Consider the following 22,800-nt stretch of genomic DNA (forward strand, 5'->3'; position numbering starts at 1 on the left):
AGTTCCCGCTTCCGAGCCGGCCTGTCAGAGTAGAGACTGGCCGTGGTTTAGACTCACCCAGCCTATCGTTGATGTTGGCACATAAGCTGGTCCCAGCTTCTTTGCGCTTTCTGGTGTCCCTTCATTGTTGCTGTGTAGATTACGCTCCTTCACCCCAGAGACTGGGGTCAGACAGTTTTATAACATTGTCTGAGATATCTGCACCTGTATACATTGTCCACTGTTCGCGCTCAAGGCTAACCACAGCTTCCCAGCTCCTTATCTGAGCTAACCGTTACTTCCAGCACACACACACACAGACATCCAGGCGCCCAAACAGTTTGTCAATATCAAATCACATTTGTTATAGTATTTAATCACATATAATATAGTTGCTGATCACGTTTATAGTATTGGGTTATAGTGCATAACTCAGAACCTCACATATGTTTTTCGTGTGTATAGTTTATCTGTTATTGTCTGGTCAGCAGTCTCCTGATTCATCCCCCTCCTGTGTCTCTCTAAGATTAGCACAGTCTCGGTCACATAGTACAGTGCCCACACTACTGATACATTTGTTGCATACACACACACACATATTTCACACACACACATATTTCAGGCTGTGGCCTCATGGTTATACAGAGCACTTTCAAACTTTAAAGCATAAGAATAGTTGGTTAAGCATGTCAAAAAACCTTATAAAAACCCCACACTAGGTACATTAATAGGTTTAGGTTGGTTGTTTTAAAGTTCAACTTCAAGATGTCCACCAAGGATGTTGCCTCTCTGATCATCACTCTCCCTCGCTTGGGCAAGGGACATTTAAGGTACACTCGGATGTGAATATGTAAAACGTCATTCAAGGACTGAGGGTTTAGGGCCGAGGGCTGTCTACGGTGGTTGCATTCCAAACACTTAAAAGACACCCTATCCCCTTCAGCCCTCAAATTAAGTCGACACTTCTGATGAAGTATTATGAAGTCTGACGAGTATACACTTGCAGGGCGAGGGAGGAGGGAATGGATTCTTTACATACGATAGAAATAAGCTGAAACATTTTTATGTCATTAATTTCATTATTCTTTTGGCCAAATTTCATATACACAAATGTAAATTTACAAACAATAAAACACATTTTCTTACCCTACAAAAATAAATTGAACTGTATTTTAAGACAGTTAAATACTCTAATACTCTACTAACAAAAAAGCTGTTAGAATTGTGAGTGTATGTATGTCCCTTAAGGTCCTTGTGTAATTGTAATGTGATATTGTACCCCCTAGCTCGATTGTCCATTGTATATAATCTATATATACTTGTGTTCCCTCATGTACTTTCTGTATTGATTTGTTGTTAATAAAAAAAGGAAAGAGAAAAAAAAAAGGGAGGAGGGAATGATTTTTTAAATGGACCGCCCTTGCCTGGAAATTCGTCACTCGTTTATCCCACGATGATTGTGTTTTCAGCCACCGGTTATTAGGACTCTACCTTTTAAAGATAAGTCCCTCTGTAGCCATTGATTTAGCTTCTTCTGGGTATTTTTAATAAGAGTGTTAAAATTTAGTAAGCCTCTAGACTTCTGATCCTTTGTAATGGTTATGCCTAAATATGTAAGTTCTTATTTTACTGGAATACCATAATATGAAGGTGTCACACAATCTTTGACAGCTATGAGTTCACATTTATTAATGTTAAGGTATAGACCAGACGCTTTGGAAAAGGATTGTATCACATTGATCGATACGGGAATTTGGTTAGCGTCTTTCAGAAAAAGTGTAGTATCATCAGCCAGCTGGCTTATAATAATTTCTTTACCAGCTATGGAAATACCTTGTACAGGACTATTTTTTAAAGAATTTGCAAGAAGTTGGGTGATTAATAAAAACAGATACGGGGAGATAGGACAACCTTGCCTAATTCCTCTCTTTAACTCAAATCTAGGTGAGGTGCCATATTTCAATATGATAGAGCTGTTACCATTTGCATAGAGAGTCTTAATAGCCTTACAGCCTTAAGGCTGAAGGTATCTCTAGACTAACATATGGCGCTCTATCTTTAAATCTTGACAGTAAAATAAGCAAGGAGATAGACCAGATGCTTTTCAACTTTCTTTGGAGAAACCGTACCCATTACATTAGGAAAACTGTTGTTATGAACACTTATGAGAATGGTGGACTGAATTTTCTGGACTTTACTACTTTATATAATACTTTTAAGATCAATTAGATAAAACAATTCCTAAGAAGACCCACTTCTATCTGGAATTTTATTCCTCATGTCTTCTCTACTTTTGGTGGCCTTAACTTCATGTTGTTGTGCAATTATACACTGCTCAAAAAAATAAAGGGAACACTTAAACAACACAATGTAACTCCAAGTCAATCACACTTCTGTGAAATCAAACTGTCCACTTAGGAAGCAACACTGGTTGACAATAAATTTCACATGCTGTTGTGCAAATGGAATAGACAAAAGGTGGAAATTATAGGCAATTAGCAAGACACCCCCCAAAACAGGAGTGATTCTGCAGGTGGTGGCCACAGACCACTTCTCAGTTCCTATGCTTCCTGGCTGATGTTTTGGTCACTTTTGAATGCTGGCGGTGCTCTCACTCTAGTGGTAGCATGAGACGGAGTCTACAACCCACACAAGTGGCTCAGGTAGTGCAGTTCATCCAGGATGGCACATCAATGCGAACTGTGGCAAAAAGGTTTGCTGTGTCTGTCAGCGTAGTGTCCAGAGCATGCAGGCGCTACCAGGAGACAGGCCAGTACATCAGGAGACGTGGAGGAGGCCGTAGGAAGGCAACAACCCAGCAGCAGGACCGGTTCCTCCGCCTTTGTGCAAGGAGGTGCACTGCCAGCGTCCTGCAAAATGACCTCCAGCAGGCCACAAATGTGCATGTGTCTGCTCAAACGGTCAGAAACAGACTCCATGAGGGTGGTATGAGGGCCCGACGTCCACAGGTGGGGGTTGTGCTTACAGCCCAACACCGTGCAGGACGTTTGGCATTTGCCAGAGAACACCAAGATTGGCAAATTCGCCACTGGCGCCCTGTGCTCTTCACAGATGAAAGCAGGTTCACACTGAGCACATGAGCACATGTGACAGACGTGACAGAGTCTGGAGACGCCGTGGAGAACGTTCTGCTGCCTGCAACATCCTCCAGCATGACCGGTTTGGCGATGAGCCAGTCATGGTGTGGGGTGGCATTTCTTTGTGGGGCCGCACAGCCCTCCATGTGCTCGCCAGAGGTAGCCTGACTGCCATTAGGTACCGAGATGAGATCCTCAGACCCCTTGTGAGACCATATGCTGACACATGCACATTTGTGGCTTGCTGGAGGTCATTTTGCAGGGCTCTGGCAGTGCACCTCCTTGCACTAAGGCGGAGAAACCGGTCCTGCTGCTGGGTTGTTGCCTTCCTACGGCCTCTTCCACGTCTCCTGATGTACTGGCCTGTCTCCTGGTAGCGCCTGCATGCTCTGGACACTACGCTGACAGACACAGCAAACCTGTTTGACACAGTTCGCATTGATGTGCCATCCTGGATGAACTGCACTACCTGAGCCACTTGTGTGGGTTGTAGACTCCGTCTCATGCTACCACTAGAGTGAGAGCAACGCCAGCATTCAAAAGTGACCAAAACATCAGCCAGGAAGCATAGGAACTGAGAAGTGGTCTGTGGTCACCACCTGCAGAATCACTCCTGTTTTGGGTGGTGTCTTGCTAATTGCCTATAATTTCCACCTTTTGTCTATTCCATTTGCACAACAGCATGTGAAATTTATTGTCAATCAGTGTTGCTTCCTAAGTGGACAGTTTGATTTCACAGAAGTGTGATTGACTTGGAGTTACATTGTGTTGTTTAAGTGTTCCCTTTATTTTTTTGAGCAGTGTAATATTGACAAAATTCCAGTGAAACTTTCTGCTTTTCATCGGCAGGTTTTCTTGTCATGGTCCTTAATTTATAAACACAATTTTTCTCCACACAGATATTATATATGAAATAATCGGGATATATTGTATAAAAATACTTCTTTGTTTTTAGAATATTGGTTCCGAAATAATATCCTATTGGTGAGCCAACTGATAAATGCAGAGGGTCTTTTACTCAGTTATAAGGAATTCTTATCTCTTTACAAGGTCCCTGTAACACGTAAAGATTTTGCAATTGTTTTAGACGCCATTCCCTCAGGTGTTGCTCTGTTATTCAGGAACGTGTCAAGACCTGACCCTCAGAGCCTACCTTCTATTGACCCTGTTGACTCATCAGTAGGAAAGATTTGTTTCTCTTTTGGCCCATTCAACAACAGAGCGATACGAACCTTGTTTCAGCAGGATGTTGTATCTATACCTTATGTCATGCCTTATTGGAATGGATTTATTGATAATATCTGTTGGAAAAAAGTTTGGATGTTGCCACACACATAACTACTTGTTAACAAAATTAAGGAGGTTTCCTTTAAAATTATTCATAAATATTATCCTGCCAACCACTATATGACGAAGTTTAAGGAAAACATCAACTCAAATTGCTCCTTTTGTAATGACCACCCAGAAACAGTGTTGCATCTTTTTTGGCATTGTATACATGTAAGAAAACTGTGGCAAGACATCAGTAGATTTATAATTGAACACATTTATGAAGATTTTACACTATTGTGGAGAGATGTACTGCTTGGAATCTTTACATACGATAAAAATAAGTTGAAACATTTTTATGTAAATAATTTCATTATTCTTTTGGCCAAATTTCACATACACAAATGTAAATTTACAAACAAAAAAACACATTTTCTTACCCTACAAAAAATAAATTGAACTGTATTTTAAGACTATTAAATACTCTACTAAGAAAAAAGCTGTTAGAATTGTAAGTGTATGTGTCACGACTTCTGCCGAAGTCGTTGCCTCTCCTTGTTCGGGCGGTGTTCGGCGGTCGACGTCACCGGTCTTCTAGCCATCATCGATCCATTTTTCATTTTCCATTGGTTTTGTCTTGTCTTCCCACACCTGTTTTCAATCCCATCCATTACCTCTTGTGTATTTAACCCTCTGTTTCCCCTCATGTCTTTGTCAGAGATTGTTTTATGTCAACTGTTGTTTATTGGTGTATAGGTGCGCGACGGGTCCTCGTACCCATGTTTATTTTATGTATGTACATTTTCGTGTTTGGAGCATGTTAAGTGGACATTTATTGAAAGTCTCCATTTACACTCAGTTTAACTCTCCTGCGCCTGACTTCCCTGCCACCTATACACACGGCTTTGACAGTATGTATGTCCCTTAAGGTCCTTGTGTAATTGTAATGTGATATTGTACCCCCTAGCTCGATTGTCCATTATATATAATCTATATATACTTGTGTTCCCTTATGTACTTTCTGTATTGATTTGTTATTAATAAAAAAAAATATATATAAAAAAAATTCAGCCACCAGTAGCTTGTCGTTGCTTTATATGTGCTATAGTCAATTATGATTGCATGTCTACTTATATCAACTATATAATTATTAATATAGGCCTAATGTATGATAGCTAGCAAATTAATTAGCTAACTAATGTTAGCCTGCCTAGCTACTTCTGAAGATGGAAAATGTTTTATTTCCAAAAGCTAACCAAACAAAAACATTACTTTTATGAGACGTGTTTGTGCATTAGCACAATTTCAAAATTATTTATATTCGTTTTTACTTACACTTGTATGTTGACTCCGTATTGACATTGAGGTTTTAAGTTTTGGCTGACTTTTCTTAGCGGATGTACAATCTTCGTGAATTAAATTATGGGGCGTTTCAGGCCCTGAAGCGAACATAATTGTACACTCGCAAACTCCATTAAAAACGAGGACTGAGGGGCTTACGTTGCAAACTTCCCTTGCTTGGCTAATCATTTGGACCAATGACAAATATGGTCGCAGCGATTCCCCCACGGGTTTAGGGCCGAGGGCTGTCTACTTTGAGTTTGAAACGCAGCCAGTGTTTTTTCTCAAAGTTTGCCCGGGATGTCACGTGTCCTACTTATAGCACTCGTGACAACCTAACATGCTGACCAGACCGCTCACGCCATCGCGCGCATGCTGATTTTGTCCACCCACACCAGACGCGATCAGGACACGCAGGTTGAAATATCAAAACAAACTGAACCAACTATATTCATTTTGTGACAGGTCAAAAAGCATTAAACATTCTTCTTCTTTGGACTTTATATGGCGGTTGGCATCAACTTTAAGGTGCACTACCAACTGGACTGGTGTGTGGACGTCAGTTCGTCTTTCAATCACCCATGTGGGTATATGCTCCTAAAAACCAATGAGGAGATGGGAGAGGCGGATCTTGCAGCGTGTCAAACGTCACAAATAGAACCAAGTTCGCAGACGCTCGTAAGCAGTGTGGGTTCAATGATTAAATAACATGTATGTGTACATTTGGTTTTGCACCCACACTGCTCGCGCGTCTCAACGAGCGTCTGCATAGCCAGGCGCTAAAGTAGAACTTGGTTCTATTTGTGACTCTTGATGCGCTGCAAGTCCCATCTCTCCCATCTCCTCATTGGTTTTTAGGAGCATATACCCATGTGGGTGATTGAAAGATAAACTGAGGTCCACAGTCCAGTTGGTAGTGGTAATGCACCTAAAAGTTGGTTGCCAACCTCCAAATCAAGTCCGAAGAAGAAGCCTGAAGGAGGAGCGATTACGAGAAACTAACTCAGTTTACCCTTTTATCTGTGAATTACTTGTCGGAGTAGAAGATCTTGTGCATTTCAGGTAAAATAACAACCCAGTGTTTATATCCCAGGACAAATTAGCTAGCAACAGCAAGCTAGCTAGCTAGCTAAATTGCCAGAAATGTTTATTGCTTTTTGATCTGTCCCCAAATTAATATAGTTGGTTCAGAGTTCGTTTTGATATTTCGTCTGGACAAAATCAGCATGTGGGAGTGGCCTGGTCAGCATGTTAAGCTTCACATTTTTTGTTGACCAAAATTGACACTTTGGAAAAAAGACAATAGATTTTGGGCCCAGTTATACCTCTCGATTCACAGCTTCCTCTCTGTTTACATAAGTGGTTGACCCCAAAATGTTTGCACTTTATTTCAATGTGATTCTCTGTGATAAAAATACATGCTATGTGGCTCGAGTAGCTATGTGAACTCGTAGGATATGTGCAATTAATGATGACTGGTGGTTTAGTCAAAACACATTTTTTCCCCCAGAGATACTTCTAATATCTCTGGTTTTAACCATAGAAATATAATTTTACGGTTTACCACAGAGTTTCTAAACTCAGAGGCCCAACATCGCGGAACTTCCAGGAATGCTTGCGAAGGAGACTCGGCAGACCGGAGTTTGGGGTTTGAGAAGTCAGTGAGAGAAATAAAAAGTTCTTCCTTAGTTGTTCATTTTCTCAAAATCTAAAGGCACAACCTAGATTTGACCCAGTCTTAAGTAGCTTAACATGTTAAAACTCCAACTGCGTGAACAGTGACAAACTGATACGTTGACATTATCATCAAAAACAACTTTACATCAAAGGGATGCCTTTGATTTGATGGACTGCACATATGAAGTTCGGCGCGAGATGACCTTTAGACCTGAAGATGTGTTTCTAGGCATGAGCTAGCCAAGGTCGCCGTAACATCGCGAAGCAGTTTCTACATATCTTCATACTTAACCATCTTTGATTTTACCAACACATTCACAAAGGACTATTTATTTTATAGAACTTTATTTTAAAAATTAGGAAGGAAAATCACACTAATGAATTGGGCAACTCTGAAAAAGCTCAATCAATCATCAAAATCTATCGTTTGTGCTACCAATTTCAACTTTTGCTATTAACTTTCCACCTATACAATCATATACCACTGATGTACCCCACCTCCACATCCCCTTCAACACACCCTGCTATGTGTTGTCTGTTTACCAGACAACAGACAGTATACAAACTATACCTCTGAGTCAGTATAGCCACTGACAGGCACAGACACACTGCTTACAGTCACCTGTTAAAGTCCAGCACAGGCACCTAAGGCCCCCTCCTCTGCTGCTGCCTCTGTCAGGCAGAGGGGGAAAAGAAGAGAAAAAAAGAGCCTATGAATCATTAACCATTTGGGAAACATTTCAGTTCTCACTGAATTTATATTATTGAACTATTACCTCCAATTGATCAACAGTGTAACGTTCGTCTTGTGGTGCATGAACGGACCAAGGCGCAGCGGGTGATGAATACATAACGATTTATTTAAATGACAGACGAAACACGAAAACACTAGAACAAACTACAAAACAATAAACGAAGGCAACAGACCTGAAACAAACAAACTTACATATAGACGAAGAACGCAAGAACAGGAACAGACTACCTAAAACGAACGAACAAACGAAACAGTCCCATGTGGAAAACACAGACACAGGAACAATCACCCACAAACAAACAGTGAGAACAACCTACCTTAATATGGCTCTCAATCAGAGGAAACGTCAAACACCTGACCTCTAATTGAGAACCATACCAGGCAAACCATTAACCCAACATAGAAAACACATAACCTAGACTACCCACCCCAACTCACGCCCTGACCAATTAAACACATACCAAACAACAGAAAACAGGTCAGGAACGTGACAGAACCCCCCCTCAAGGTGCGAACTCCGGGCGCACCCCTAAAACTCAAGGGGAGGGTCTGGGTGGGTATCTGTGCGCGGTGGCGGCTCCGGCGGTGGACGAGGACACCACTCCACCACTGTCTTTGTCCCTCTCCTTAGCGTCCCTAGAGTGGCGACCCTCGCCCCCGACCATGGTCCAGGAACCTTCACCAACACCCCTCCTAAATAGAGGAGACAACTCAGGACAGAGAGGTAGCTCAGGACAAAGAGGTAGCTCAGGACAAAGAGGTAGCTCAGGACAAAGAGGTAGCTTAGGACAGAGGGACAACTCTGGACTAGTGGCAGCTCCGGACTGAGTGGCAGCTCCGGACTGAGTGGCAGCTCCGGACTGAGTGGCAGCTCCGGACTGAGTGGCAGCTCCGGACTGAGTGGCAGCTCCGGACTGAGTGACAGCTCCGGACTGTAGAACAGCTCATGACTGGAGGGCAGCTCATGACTGGTGGGCAGCTCATGACTGGTGGGCAGCTCATGACTGGTGGGCAGCTCATGACTGGTGGGCAGCTCATGACTGGAGGGCAGCTCATGACTGAAGGGCAGCTCATGACTGAAGGGCAGCTCATGACTGAAGGGCAGCTCTGGCAGCTCCTGACTGGCTGGCGGCTCTGGCAGCTCATGACTGGCTGGCGGCTCTGGCAGCTCCTGACTGGCTGGCGGCTCTGGCAGCTCCTGACTGGCTGGCGGCTCTGGCAGCTCCTGACTGACGGACGGCTCTAGCGGCTCCTGACTGACGGACGGCTCTAATGGCTCGGGACAGACGGGCAGCTCTAATGGCTCGTGGCAGACGGATGGCTCAGAAGGCGCTGGGCAGACAGATGGCTCAGACGGCGCTGGGCAGTCGGATGGCTCAGACGGCGCTGGACAGACGGCTCAGACGGCGCTGGACAGACGGATGGCTCAGACGATGCTGGGCAGACAGATGGCTCAGACGATGCTGGGCAGACGAGCAATGCAGGCGGCGTTGGGCAGACGGCCGACTCTGACCTGCTGAGGCGCACAGTAGGCCTAGTGCGTGGTGCCGGAACAGGTGGTACCGGACTGGAGACACGCACCTCAAGGCTAGTGCGGGGAGCAGGAACAGGGCACACTGGACTCTCGATGCGCACTATATGCCTGGTGCGTGGTACCGGAACTGGAGGTACCGGGCTGAGGGCACGCACCTCAGGGCGAGTGCGGGGGAGAAGGAACAGTGCGTACAGGGCTCTGGAGACGCACAGGAGGCTTGGTGCGTGATGCCGGAACTGGAGGTACTGGGCTGGAGACACGCACCACAGGGAGAGTGCGTGGAGGAGGAACAGGGCTCTGGAGACGCACTGGAAGCCTGGTGCGTAGTGTAGGCACTGGTGGTACTGAGCTGGGGCGGGAAGGTGGCGCCGGATATACCGGACCGTGCAGGCGTACTGGCTCCCTTGAGCACTGAGCCTGCCCAACCTTACCTGGTTGCATGCTCCCCGTAGCCCATCCAGTGTGGGGAGGTGGAATAACCCGCACTGGGCTGTGTTGGCGAACCGGGGACACAATGCGTAAGGCTGGTGCCATGTACACCGGCCCGAGGAGACGTACTGGAGGCCAGATATGTTGAGCCGGCTTCATGGCACTTGGCTCAATGCTCACTCTAGCCCGGCTAGTGCGGGGAGGTGGAATAACCCGCACCGGGCTATGAACACGTACAGGAGACACCATGCGCTCTACTGCGTAACACGGTGTCTGCCCGTACTCTCGCTCTCCACGGTAAGCCCGGGAAGTTGGCGCAGGTCTCCTACCTGACTTTGCCACACTACCCTTTAGCTACCCTTTTTTGGCCTCTCGGGCTTCCAGCCGCTCTGCCTTGCTAGCGCCTCATAATGGTCCGCTTTAGATGCCTCCAGCTCCTCTGGCTCTGCCCAGGGTCCTTCTCCGTCCAGAATCTCCTCCCATGTCCATTCCTCCTTGACCCACTGCTGCCGTCGCTGCTGCCCGTTAACCCGCTGCTTGATCCGGGTTTGGTGGGTGATTCTGTAACGTTCGTCTTGTGGTGCATGAACGGACCAAGGCGCAGCGGGTGATGAATACATAACGATTTATTTAAATGACAGACGAAACACGAAAAAACTAGAACAAACTACAAAACAATAAACGAAGGCAACAGACCTGAAACAAACAAACTTACATATAGACGAAGAACGCACGAACAGGAACAGACTACCTAAAATGAACGAACAAACGAAACAGTCCCATGTGAAAAACACAGACACAGGAACAATCACCCACAAACAAACAGTGAGAACAACCTACCTTAATATGGCTCTCAATCAGAGGAAACGTCAAACACCTGACCTCTAATTGAGAACCATACCAGGCAAACCATTAACCCAACATAGAAAACACATAACCTAGACTACCCACCCCAACTCACACCCTGACCAATTAAACGCATACCAAACAACAGAAAACAGGTCAGGAACGTGACAAACAGCCACCGGCTATAGATGTTTTTGCTCTGGCATTTCAATCCACCAAAACCACAACCACCCCTTTAGGCAGTCTTCAATAAGAATTATAGGCCTATTCATGTATAATACTAGAACATGCACAGTATGTTTACTGCTGTATTGGTCATGCATTGTTCTGTTCATAACCAGAACATTTTGGAGAGTGAAGCAAGTTTAATTGCAGGTAAAGTGTGTTGGGTATGCATCTCTTTCTGAGTAAAATACCAATCACAAGAACACATTACGTGAGTAGACCTCTTACTGCAGTGTACCCTTTAACATAACTTCTAATCTAGAGGGTTGATTCCTGTCAGTCAACCTTTGTTCCAGTGTGATTGGGGTCTTTTTGGACAGTCAGGGGTTTTGTAAAAAACCGTCACTCTCATCAGTCATCCACAGGGCAGCCAAAGATTAGATAGGAGGATGAGGGTTTTGTAGAATGTAAGTGGGGGTAGAGCGGTTATGTGATGCATACTGTTGACCTGCAAACTTAGCACTAATGTACAGTAGGTAGATCAATGAATGTCCCCACAGACACGTCTCACAGGAACAGCGATACCCAGCAGCGGCATTCCCAGAATCACCTGCCTTCATGTCTAAATATTATCCCATCAGTTTGAACCACAGACAAGCTACAACCAGAATGCCTGACAGGAAAATATGCCCCAAGGTAGCGTGACTTTCACATTTCTAGGAAAACAGAAGACCATGCATACATGTATGACATTCTTTTAATAGCGAATAATTACAAAATTATTTTTTAACCTTTTTATAATGTGTTATGCCAACAGAGAAAGAAGCATTTTGAAGCACCACATCATACAAGTCACATCAGGTTCTAGATGTAGAAAAAGGCTAACACACAAATAATTCTTTTGACGTAAGAGATACAGACAACTCACAGAGGATACATAGTTTTGTACAACTGAGTATGACTTCATATAAGATAAGACTTTTAGAAAGACAAAAGTGTTTGTAAACAGAGTAACCCAGGTGGGAGGATATGAAGCACCATGTTAGTCCCACCAGCTGCCATTTTTCACTAAGACTCTAATGAGCACTATATAAGCACCATATGAGCACCATTCTGATAGAAACATCACAGTTTTGTCCAAACTAATAATAATTCAATAACACTCTTCTAAAGGCAGTACATGGCATATTTATAAGCATTTTATAGCATCTTCATCAGCAATGCATAAACATTAATAAATGCAACTGAAGTTGGGTTTGCCTTGGCCTCTGCCAATCTATGATTTAAATTAGAGAGGAATAAGTTGCTTTCTGTTTGTCTAAGCTAAGGAATGAGTTACAACTGTTCTGGTTATGAACAGAACAATGCATGACCAACACAGCTGTAAACAAAAAAAACTATGAAATTACACACATGGAAAAGACATCAACACTATGAAATAACACATATGGAATCATGTAGTAACCAAAAAAGTGTTAATCAAATCCAAATATATTTTATATTTGAGATTCTTCAAAGTAGCCACCTTTTGCCTTGATGACAGCTTTGCACACTCTTGGCATTTTCTCAATCAGCTTCACCTTGAATGCTTTTCCAACAGTCTTGAAGAAGTTCCCACATATGCTGAGCACTTGTTGGCTGCTTTTCCTTCACTCTGCGGTTCCAACTCATCCCAAACCATCTCAATTGGGTTGAGGTCGGGTGATTGTGGAGGCCAGGTCATCTGATGAAGCACTCCATCACTCTCCTTCTTGGTCAAATATCCCTTACACAGCCTGGAGGTGTGTTAGGTCATTGTCTTGTTGAAAAACAAGTAATCGTCCCACTAAGCACAAACCAGATGGGATGGCGTATCGCTGCAGAATGCTGTGGTAGCTATGCTGGTTAAGTGTGGCTTGAATTCTAAATAAATCAATGACAGTGTCACCATCAAAGCACCCCCACACCATATCACCACCTCCTCCATGCTTCACGGTGGGAAACACACATGCCGAGATTATCCGTTCGCATACTCTGCGTCTCAAAGACACGGCGGTTGGAACCAGAAATCTCACATTTGGACTGTTCAGACCAAAGGACAGATTTACACCGGTCTAATGTCCATTACTCGTGTTTCTTGGCCCAAGCAAGTCTCTTCTTCCTATTGGTGTCCTTTAGTAGTGGTTTCTTTGTAGCAATTCGACCATGAAGTCCTGACTCACGCTGTCTCCTCTGAACAGTTGAGGTTGAGATGTGTCTGTTACTGGAACTCTGTGAAGCAGTTATTTGGGTTGCAATTTCTGAGGCTGGTAACTCTAATGAACGTATCTTCTGCAGCAGAGGTAACTCTGGGTCTTCCTTTCCTGTGGCGATCCTCATGAGAGCCAGTTTCATCATTGACTGCACTTCGAGAAACTTTCAAAGTTCTTGACATTTTCCGGATTGACTGACCTTCATGTCTTAAAGTAATGATGGACTGTCGTTTCTCTTTGCTTATTTGAGCTGTTCTTGCCATAGTATGGACTTGGTATTTTACCAAATAGGGCTATCTTCTGTATATCACCCCTACCTTGTCACAACCCAACTGATTGGATCAAATGCATTAAAATAAATTCTACAAATGAACTTTTAACAAGACACACCTGTTAATTGAAATGCATTCCAGGTGACTACCTCATGAAGCTGGTTCAGAGAATGCCAAGAGTGTGCAAAGCTGTTATCAAGGCAAAGGGTGGCTACTTTGAAGAATCTCAAATATAAAATATATTTGGATTTGATTTAACACTTTTTTGGTTACTACATGATTCCATATGTGTTATTTCATAGTGTTGATGTCTTCACTATTATTCTACAATGTAGAAAATAGTAAAACATTTTTTTACAAAAATACTCTTGAATGAGTAGGTGTGTCCAAATGTTTTACTGGTACTGTACACAAATAGGCCTATAATAAATTAATATTGAAGACTGCCTAAAAGGGGTGATTCTGCTTTTGGTGGACTGACCATTACATGCTATGATCAAGATGCATACTTGCAACTGAATTTTGTAAAATTGAAATTCATGTCTAGTTAGGTGAGAGGAATATAATGTAGTTATCAGAGATCCCACTGGTAATATCATTGGCTACTGGTAATGTCATTGGCTACAATCTAAACCACAAGTAAGTTTAAGTGATATTGCATTCATGAGCATTATTGAATAAAGCACAAAGTTTAAGTGGTGCAAGGGTAATCAACCTGGTATTGAGATGGAAAATCCCTTGTCATTAAAGTACTAAGCCCAAACCATCTGGGCTTGAGTTCTGAGGGTCTGAGGGCCTGGTCTGTGGGTTGAGGCCTGCGGTGTTTCAGCTTCAGTTGGGCCCTCTTTCTCCCCCAGTGCTCCCATCTGTCTCACTCTGAGAGACTGGGATTGTCAGTCACTGTCAAATGCACATAGCTAGTGTTCAGCATGTCATTGGCTCATCTCTCGATGAACTGCAGGTTGATATCGCTCTCCGGCACAAGCAGTGTCCGGGTCATGGGTTTGACTGCTGCACCACTGCCTTCTGGATCGGGCTTTACATCAAACTGCATCAGAATCTGAGGGGACCAGGAGAGGGGTTGAGAAAATGAGAGGGCGCCCCTCACGTGTACAGTACTTGGAAGAATGGAAGTCCACTATGAGGATGAAAATGTACTGGGACTCAAAACGCTATGGAAATTATATGTCATTTCCAGAGAACCTCACTGCCAAAGCCTAGCTGTAAAAGTGACCAAAGATCTACTCACTCGTGCCAGTGCCAGGTAGACCTCCAGCTCTGCGATGCGGCGGCCGATGCAGCTGCGTTTGCCCACGCCGAAGGGCACTGAGGCGTAAGGGTGGTGGTCTTTGTACCGGTTCAGCCAGCGATAGGGCTGGAATGTATCCGGGTTCGGGAAAAATGCTGCATTCCGGGATGTGGCGAAGTGGCAGAGGGTGATCAGAGTCTGGATAGGATAGGATTTTGACATACTGTTGGTAGGAATCAGTTTTAAAAAACCTTGGTAAAATCCTATCATTGCATATGTTTGCCTTCTTCCCACCTTAATATTACATCAGATTGTTCAAAAAATTTGGACAAAGAAGCACTCAACATCACGTCAACACTTACGTTTTTGGGGAGGAGGTAGCCTCCGACCTGGATGTCTTTGTCAGCGATGACCCTGGCATTGGCCGCAATAACAGGATAAAGTCTGGAGAAGCCAAAACATAACAATGTCAGTGTGACTGATCAGTCTAATGATTGATCGATTGGTTGTAGTTGATTGAATCAGGGGTACATAGTTCATTCAAATTGGTAGTGGATAGGCTCTGTCGCAGCCGGCCGCGACCGGGAGGTCCGTGGGGCGACGCACAATTGGCATAGCGTCGTCCGGGGTAGGGAGGGTTTGGCCGGTAGGGATATCCTTGTCTCATCGCGCTCCAGCGACTCCTGTGGCGGGCCGGGCGCAGTGCGCGCCAGCCAAGGGGGGCCAGGTACACGGTGTTTCCTCCGACACATTGGTGCGGCTGGCTTCCGGGTTGGAGGCGCGCTGTGTTAAAGAAGCAGTACGGCTGGTTGGGTTGTGCTTCGGAGGACGCATGGCTTTCAACCTTCGTCTCTCCCGAGACCGTACGGAAGTTGTAGCGATGAGACAAGGTAGTAATTACTAGCGATTGGATACCACGAAAAATTGGGGAGAAAATGGGATAAAATTAAAAAATTAAAAAAATTAAAAAAAAATGGTAGTGGATGAAATGAGCTCCCCTTAATTATATAATGAGGAGCTATGAGCACTTACCTGAGCACCTCCTTCACCACAGCCTTCATGAGGGGCATGCGAGCCACGTCTACAGCCCCGGGCACCCTCCGACCCCCCATCACGGCCAGTACCTCCTCCCTCAGCGAGGCCTGCACCTCGGGGTGCCGAGATAGTTCGTACAGGGACCAGGACATGGTGCTGGAGATCTGAACCCACACAGGACACAACAGGTCAGTACGACAGAAAGATCATTCACCATAAGGTCACTAGCAGTGGATGGAGAGGATAGTGAGCTCCTTACAGCTTAAGAAGAAGTCGTATGCTGTGATTTACTCAATGATATAGTATACTTTTGACTAGGAGTGAGAGGAAGTGGAGATGTATGACTATTGGATATTTTATAAACTAATAGTAAAGAGCAGGCTCAAAGATGGAGCGATTAGGACAGAGAAGACAATAAGGAGGGAGAGATGCAAGAGGAAGAAGACATGAGAGATTTTCTTCACCGTGTCCACCCCAGCCAGAAGCATCTCAGTGACGTTGCTGTACACCGTCTTCATGGGCAGCCCTGTGCGGGTCAGGAAGTAGGTCAGATATCGCCCCTCCACCTCCTCTCCCCGCGCCACCTTCTCCGCTTCCTCCTTCAGACGCTGGTCAATGTGACCTTTAGCTGCAAGGAGAGAGATCAGGAGTCAGATCAGAGTAAAAAATCTCAGATACTATTTAAAAAATCTCATGTTCAAATACTATTTTAAATATTTTAAATACTTTCAGCGTTTGCTTTAGCCTAATGAATGCCAGATGGGCGGGGCTTGCATTGGTTCCATAGCAGCAATCATCAATCAATTCCAGCTGAAGTATTTCAAATAGTTTTTGAACCCAGGTCTGAAGGAGCTCTAGTCCAACTAAGGGAATCTGTACAGCTTGGAAATGAAAAAATAGACCTCCGGGAAAGCTTACTACAGGGATTACAGGTGATGAATGGAAGGCAGCCACACACACTATGGGTCCTATTGAATGGGAACGATTTATAGCAAGTTACTAGAAATCGATCCGTAGAGTGTAACTAACCACTGGGGGCATCTAATAATTATAAGTAGGTCAGTGGGGTTAAAAAGATCTAATGTAAGAGGTGACATGTACTAAAGAGTTGACAGAATTAAACCAAGGTGGAGCAATTTTATTTGTCACATGCTTCGTAAACAACAGTTGTAGACTAACAGTGACATGCTTACTTATGGGCCCTTCCCAACAATGCAGAGGGAAAACATTTTATAATAGAATGATAATAACACAAGGAATAAATACACAATATGTAACAATAGTATGAGGCTATCAAAGATGGCAGCTCACCGAATTGGAAAATGTAGTCCCAGCATTGGCAGAAAGTGTCCCAGGGCATGGGGAACAGCTTGTGTAACCAGGCGGGCATAGCCATGGTGAGGAGTGTCATGACAAACATGGTGTTAATGGACTGGATGAAACACTCTGTCTCCGTGGGAACCACAGGGTCTAGGCAACCAATCTTGGTCTCGAACAAGACTGAGGAGATCCCTGCAGAGAGGAAGACAGGCACAGGTCAAGGGTGAGAAGGGTTTGAAGGGCTTTCCGGAAGGGCTTTGTTTCACTCTGTAATACAGATCCAATCAAGCCTATTATAGACTTGTCAGAGTACCCTATCCTACCATACACAAGTAAGTGGTGGTAATAGACTAAACTAGAAGCCCACAATGCTAATTGACATTGATACAATAAAGTTGCTTCCTGATCTTGTGTCTTATTACAGGACTGATCTCAGATAACCTCACACCTGACCTCGGATGCTGAACTCATATGCCACCGTGTAAAAGTAAAAATAAAAACAAGGAGAACAGGTTGAGTGCAAATAGGTCTTACCTTCGAGGCCGAAGCGGTAGAACTCACTGCTGATGTTCGGGACGAGACCGCAGGGGTCCTGGCGCCTGCTGAGGCGGAGCTTAGCAATGAGGTCATCAACAACGGCATTTAGAGTGGTGTCGTAGGCCTCCACCGCCTTTGGATGTAGCATGTGCTTCCCCAGGAGACTCCGCACCGCCTGCCACTCCTCCCCTTCACTTACGTCAAAAAAATGTCAAGGTTAGCGTTGCAAAATTCCTGGAACTTTCAATAAATTCCATGACTTTCCCGAAAATTCCTGTAATAAGGAGGGAATAAGCAGGAAATCCGGAATCCTCCAACCAGGTTTTTTGGAAAACCAGGGAATTTATTTAAAGTTCCCAGCGATTTTTCAACCCTAAGGAAGGTAAACAGAAAATAATGTCATCAATGAGTTTGCACAGCAAACATCCAATAGTTTACATGTTTTATACAGGCTGAGCCAACTGTAACTGTACAGTTGAACTGTAACTTGATTGAACTGTAATTGAACTGTGAGCATTTTCATATTCCTGCTCATTAGGTTATAACCCATAGGTAATAATAGATCAAAGGCTGACATCTGTCTCTTTCCTGAGTCTCTGTCTGTGCCTGTCTGGCTTCTAGACCAATTAGTCCTTTGTCTTAAAGGGATACTTCAGGATTTTGGCAAACTCATGGATACCATTTGTATGTCTCTGCATCCAGTATGAAGGAAGTTAGAGGTAGTTTCGCTAGCCACTGCTAACTAGTGTTAGCACAATGACTGGATGTCGATACCATAGACTTCCATTCATTGCCCTAAACACTAGTTAGCAATTGTGCTAATGCAAGTTAGCAACTTCCTTTAAACTGCACACAGAAACATGGTATCCACGAGTTCATCAGACTCTAGGGAAGTAGATAAAGGGCTTCATTGACAAAATCCTGAAGTATCCCTTTAAGTCTTTGTTTCATCTCTGTTAATCTTTCCTGCTTCCTGTCAACAGCACACAAACCTGATGTCAGAACAGCTAAGATTAGAATGACAAGCATGGGAGGGGAGACAGCAGAGGAGGAGAGTAATGGTACCCACGCTGTGAGCAGTCCGTAGCCATGACCTCGTTGTTTCCTGTAGTCCTTCCAGGAGGAGAGGTCAGAGCGGATGGGGGTCTTGCCCTCCTGCCTCAGCACTTGCTCAATCAGGGCTGGCTCTGCCACGTGCACCGTCAGGATGGGGCCGAAGCTGGCCTTCCACATCGGCCCATAGCGCTTCACACCCTCAATCTGGGAGAAGACAACACATTAGTACACAACGCATATAGATGGCATGATTCACTGGAGATGGAACCATCCATAAAATTAGAAATAATCTATTTCTATGGATGTAGCATCAACATATTGTGAGCAGACCTAGCTACAGTTCTATGACTGTACATACATACCCCAACCAGAAGCCATGGATTACAGGCAACATCCACACTGAGCTAAAGGGTAGAGCGGCCACTTTCAAGGAGCGGGACTCTAACCCGGAAGCATATAAGGAATCCTGCTTTGCCCTCCGACGAACCATCAAACAGGCAAAGCGTCAATACAGGATAAAGATTGAATCGTACTACACCGGCTCCGATGCTCGTCGGATGTGGCGGGGCTTGCAAACTATCACAGACTACTACACCTCCTTCTGCAACTGGATCCTGGACTTCCTGATGGGCCGCCCCCCAGGTGGTAAGGGTAGGCATCAACACATCTGCCACACTGATCATCAACACAGGGGCCCCTCAGGGGTGCGTGTGCTCAGTCCCCTCCTGTACTCCTTGTTCACACATAACTGCATGGCCAGGCACGACTCCAACACCATCATTAAGTTCGCAGGTGGCACAACAGTGGTTGGCCTGATCACAGACAACGATGAGACAGCCTATAAGGAGGTCAGAGACCTGGCCGTGTGGTGTCAGGACAACAATCTCTCCCTCAACGTGATCAAGAGAAAGGAGATGATTGTGGACCACAGGAAAAGGAGGACCGAGCATGACCCCATTCTCATCGACGGGGCTGTAGTGGAGCAGGTTGAGAGCTCCAAGTTACTTGGTGTCCACATCACCAACAAACTATCATGGTCCAAACACACCAAGACAGTCGTGAAGGGGGCACAAAAAAGATTGACTGAAAACATTTGACATGGGTCCTCAGATCCCCAAAAAGTTCTACAGCTGCACCATCGAGAGCATCCTGACTGGTTGCATCACTGCCTGGTATGGCAACTGCTCGGCCTTCGCCCGCAAGGCACTACAGAGGGTAGTGCATACGGCCCAGTACATCACTGGGGGCAAGCTTCCTGCCATCCAGGACCTCTATACCAGGTGGTGTTAGAGGAAGGCCCCTAAAAAAAGACTCCAGCCACCCTAGTCATAGACTGTTCTCTACAGCACGGCAGCGGTACCGGAGTGCAAAGTCTAGGTCCAAAAGGCTTCTTATCAGCTTCGACCCCCAAGCCATAAGAATCCTGAACAGCTAATCAAATGGTTACCCAGACTATTTGCATTGCCCCCCCCCCCCCCCCCCCTTTTACGCTGCTGCTGCTACTCTGTTTATTATCTATGCATAGTCACTTTAACTCTACCTACATGTACATATTACCTCAATTACCTCGACTAACTGGTGCCCCCGCACATTTACTCTGTACCGGTACCCCCTGTATATAGCCTTGCTATTGTTATTTTACTGCTGCTCTTTAATTTTTTACTTATCTATTTTTTACATAACACGTATTTTTCTTAAAACTGCATTGTTGGTTAAGGGCCTGTAAGTAAGCATTTCACTAAGGTCTAAACCTGTTGTATTAAAGCTGCTTGATGTAAAGTGTATGGACAAAATCTTTAGAAACATTTTCAAAGCTTTGGGAGCGCCTGTCAAGCTGTGATGGAAAGCTTTGTGCTTTGCTCGTTGTGCTCCCCATCTACACCTATGAGGCAGCAGGTACTTCCCAAAGCACAGAAAAGTGCCCTAGTGGCCTAAGGCACTTTCCTGCACAATGCCCTATCAGTGTAAGAGAACTGATGTATGTATACCATTTATCTAACATAGTCTATCCATATGCAACTGCATGTCTGGTGCATTTAGGTCATCACAGTATAGCTTATGTTGGCCCTCTCATTGCTTTTTAATTGCTGGGCAATTACATTACACACTGGTGGTAAAGTTATACAGTAGCCTACATGTAAGGAGAGGCTGTGACAGAGTGTTTGCCCTACAGCACCAATGTCATAACGTATCTATTACAAGACAATGTGTGATGACCAGTTAAATCTGCCAATAAAACATTCCTTATGGTATTGTTGTTTATCAGACATTATGAAACACTAATCCCATACATTTACGCGCCTGTCTTGCTTTAATAGAAAGAAAATCTAAAAAGAAAAAAAATGAACAAGTCATCAAAATAATTTACCTGCAGCTCGTGGAGGCGGGACAGTCCCCGTTTGGCGAACAGGTCCCAGGCAAATTTGGCGACGGTGGGACCCGGCATTTCCTCCAGGCTTTTCACCCTGTGCGCCGCCTCTGTCTTATTCCGGCCAACTGAGCTCTCAGCCCAATTCTCCATCCACTTGATGAGCGGGGTCATACTGCGACCAGACACTTTGAGGGCTTGCTGCAGCATCCTTTTCGCTATGTCCATGTACTGGTAGGGAAAAACATGCAAGTCTATCGGGTGTCGGTGCTCATCTTTCACCAAGGCACCAAGACACTATTTATATCGCTCGACCCATGTCGGACTGGGACCTGCGCGACATAGAGTTGTTAAGTTTCTCATTGGGGGCCAATTAAAGCGAATCCTGGCGTCGTCCCCACCCAGTACCAAGGTTTTGGACGCAGTAGGCGTGGACTATTTGGAAGGTGTGTCCAGATCGCAAAAGTCAGACTAACCCAAAGTACCGCACACATGGAAGGTAAATAATATTTTTTTCTGTATTTTTCTCAGACACGGATGGAGGTTGCCTAGAAACTACTTTCGGGCTAGGCCATTAGGAGGAAATTAATAACAAACAGATAATGCATAATAAGATGCGTTGCCATAAATACAGCCTGGTCTCATACACTAGAAGTAACTTAGTAAACGTGATTCCGGGACAATCAAATTAGTATGCTATATTATGTTTGGTATGGTTACATAAGACAGAAGGTTACTTAAGGTAAAAACGAAAGGAGAGTGGTTGATTGGGATGGATGGATGGATGAATAGGTGGGCATATAACGTGAATGTCTAGCAACCCAAGGGTTGAATGTTTGAATCTCATCGTGGACAATCTTAGCATTTGAGCAACTTTTCAGCTACTTACTACTTTTGAGCAATTTTGCAACTACTTAGTTTGTTAGCTAACCCTAACCTTAACCACTTTAGCTAACCCTTCCCCTAACCTTAACCCTTTAACCTAACTCCTAACCTTAACATTAGCCACAATAAATTGGATTTCGTAACATATTGTACATTTAGCAAATTTGTAACATTGTGCTGGACCACAAGAAGAGTAGCTGCTGTAATTCGTTACAAATCACACGAAATGGATGATGGACATCCACAAATTAATACATACCATATGAAACGTAACGTCTTACTAAATGGAGCATTTTCTCAAATGTATGTGTAACGGATGTGAAATGGCTATCTAGTTAGCGGTGATGCGAGCTAATAGCCTTTCAATCGGTGATGTCACTTGCTCTGAGACCTTGAAGCAGTGGTTCCCCTTGCTCTGCAAGGGCCACGGCTTTTGTGAAGCGATGGGTAACGATGCTTCGTGGGTGACTGTTGTTGATGTGTGCAGAGGGTCCGTGGTTCGCGCCCGGGTCGGGGCGAGGGGACGGATGTATAGTTGAACTGTTATATATGTACAGAATAATACAACATTCTTTGAGACCAGGTTGCAGCGGGTGTAGTCTACCGTTTGTATTCTACTCCTATTCTATTATGTTTATTTGGTGTGGATAAGTAATTCTACACTTGCATGAGTATGAAACAAACATGCAATATCAAAATCATATGTCAGGCCGTTTACTAAAGAATATTCGGGTATTCTGTAAGGGATATGCTTT

The 22,800-nt window shown here is 44.5% G+C and overlaps 1 protein-coding gene across 1 annotated transcript; it reads right to left on the reverse strand.

Moving 5' to 3' along the window:
- Positions 1-11,831: 11,831 nt before the first annotated feature.
- Positions 11,832-21,609, reverse strand: LOC129846153 (25-hydroxyvitamin D-1 alpha hydroxylase, mitochondrial-like). The gene is made up of 9 exons (XM_055914110.1): positions 21,161-21,609; positions 18,806-18,996; positions 17,734-17,930; positions 17,191-17,391; positions 16,344-16,507; positions 15,877-16,043; positions 15,207-15,288; positions 14,845-15,042; positions 11,832-14,655 (listed from the first exon to the last, which is right to left on the reverse strand). The coding sequence occupies exons 1-9, from the start codon at positions 21,386-21,388 to the stop codon at positions 14,536-14,538; spliced, it is 1,548 nt and encodes a 515-aa protein (XP_055770085.1). The 5' UTR covers positions 21,389-21,609; the 3' UTR covers positions 11,832-14,535.
- Between the last annotated feature and the right edge of the window lie 1,191 nt (positions 21,610-22,800).

This window comes from Salvelinus fontinalis, chromosome 3 (genome assembly GCF_029448725.1).
Source record: "Salvelinus fontinalis isolate EN_2023a chromosome 3, ASM2944872v1, whole genome shotgun sequence".
Lineage (NCBI taxonomy): Eukaryota > Metazoa > Chordata > Actinopteri > Salmoniformes > Salmonidae > Salvelinus > Salvelinus fontinalis.

What these genes read in the sequence shown, in the direction of transcription:
- LOC129846153 (XM_055914110.1), bottom strand. Translation starts at nt 21,388, where the DNA reads ATGGACATAGCGAAAAGGATGCTGCAGCAAGCCCTCAAAGTGTCTGGT. An exon ending in GGCTACGGACTGCTCACAGC is followed by an intron (nt 17,931 to 18,805) that starts GTGGGTACCATT and finishes TTTTGACGTAAG; the next exon opens with TGAAGGGGAGGAGTGGCAGG. An exon ending in TTCTGGCTGGGGTGGACACG is followed by an intron (nt 16,044 to 16,343) that starts GTGAAGAAAATC and finishes GTGTGGGTTCAG; the next exon opens with ATCTCCAGCACCATGTCCTG.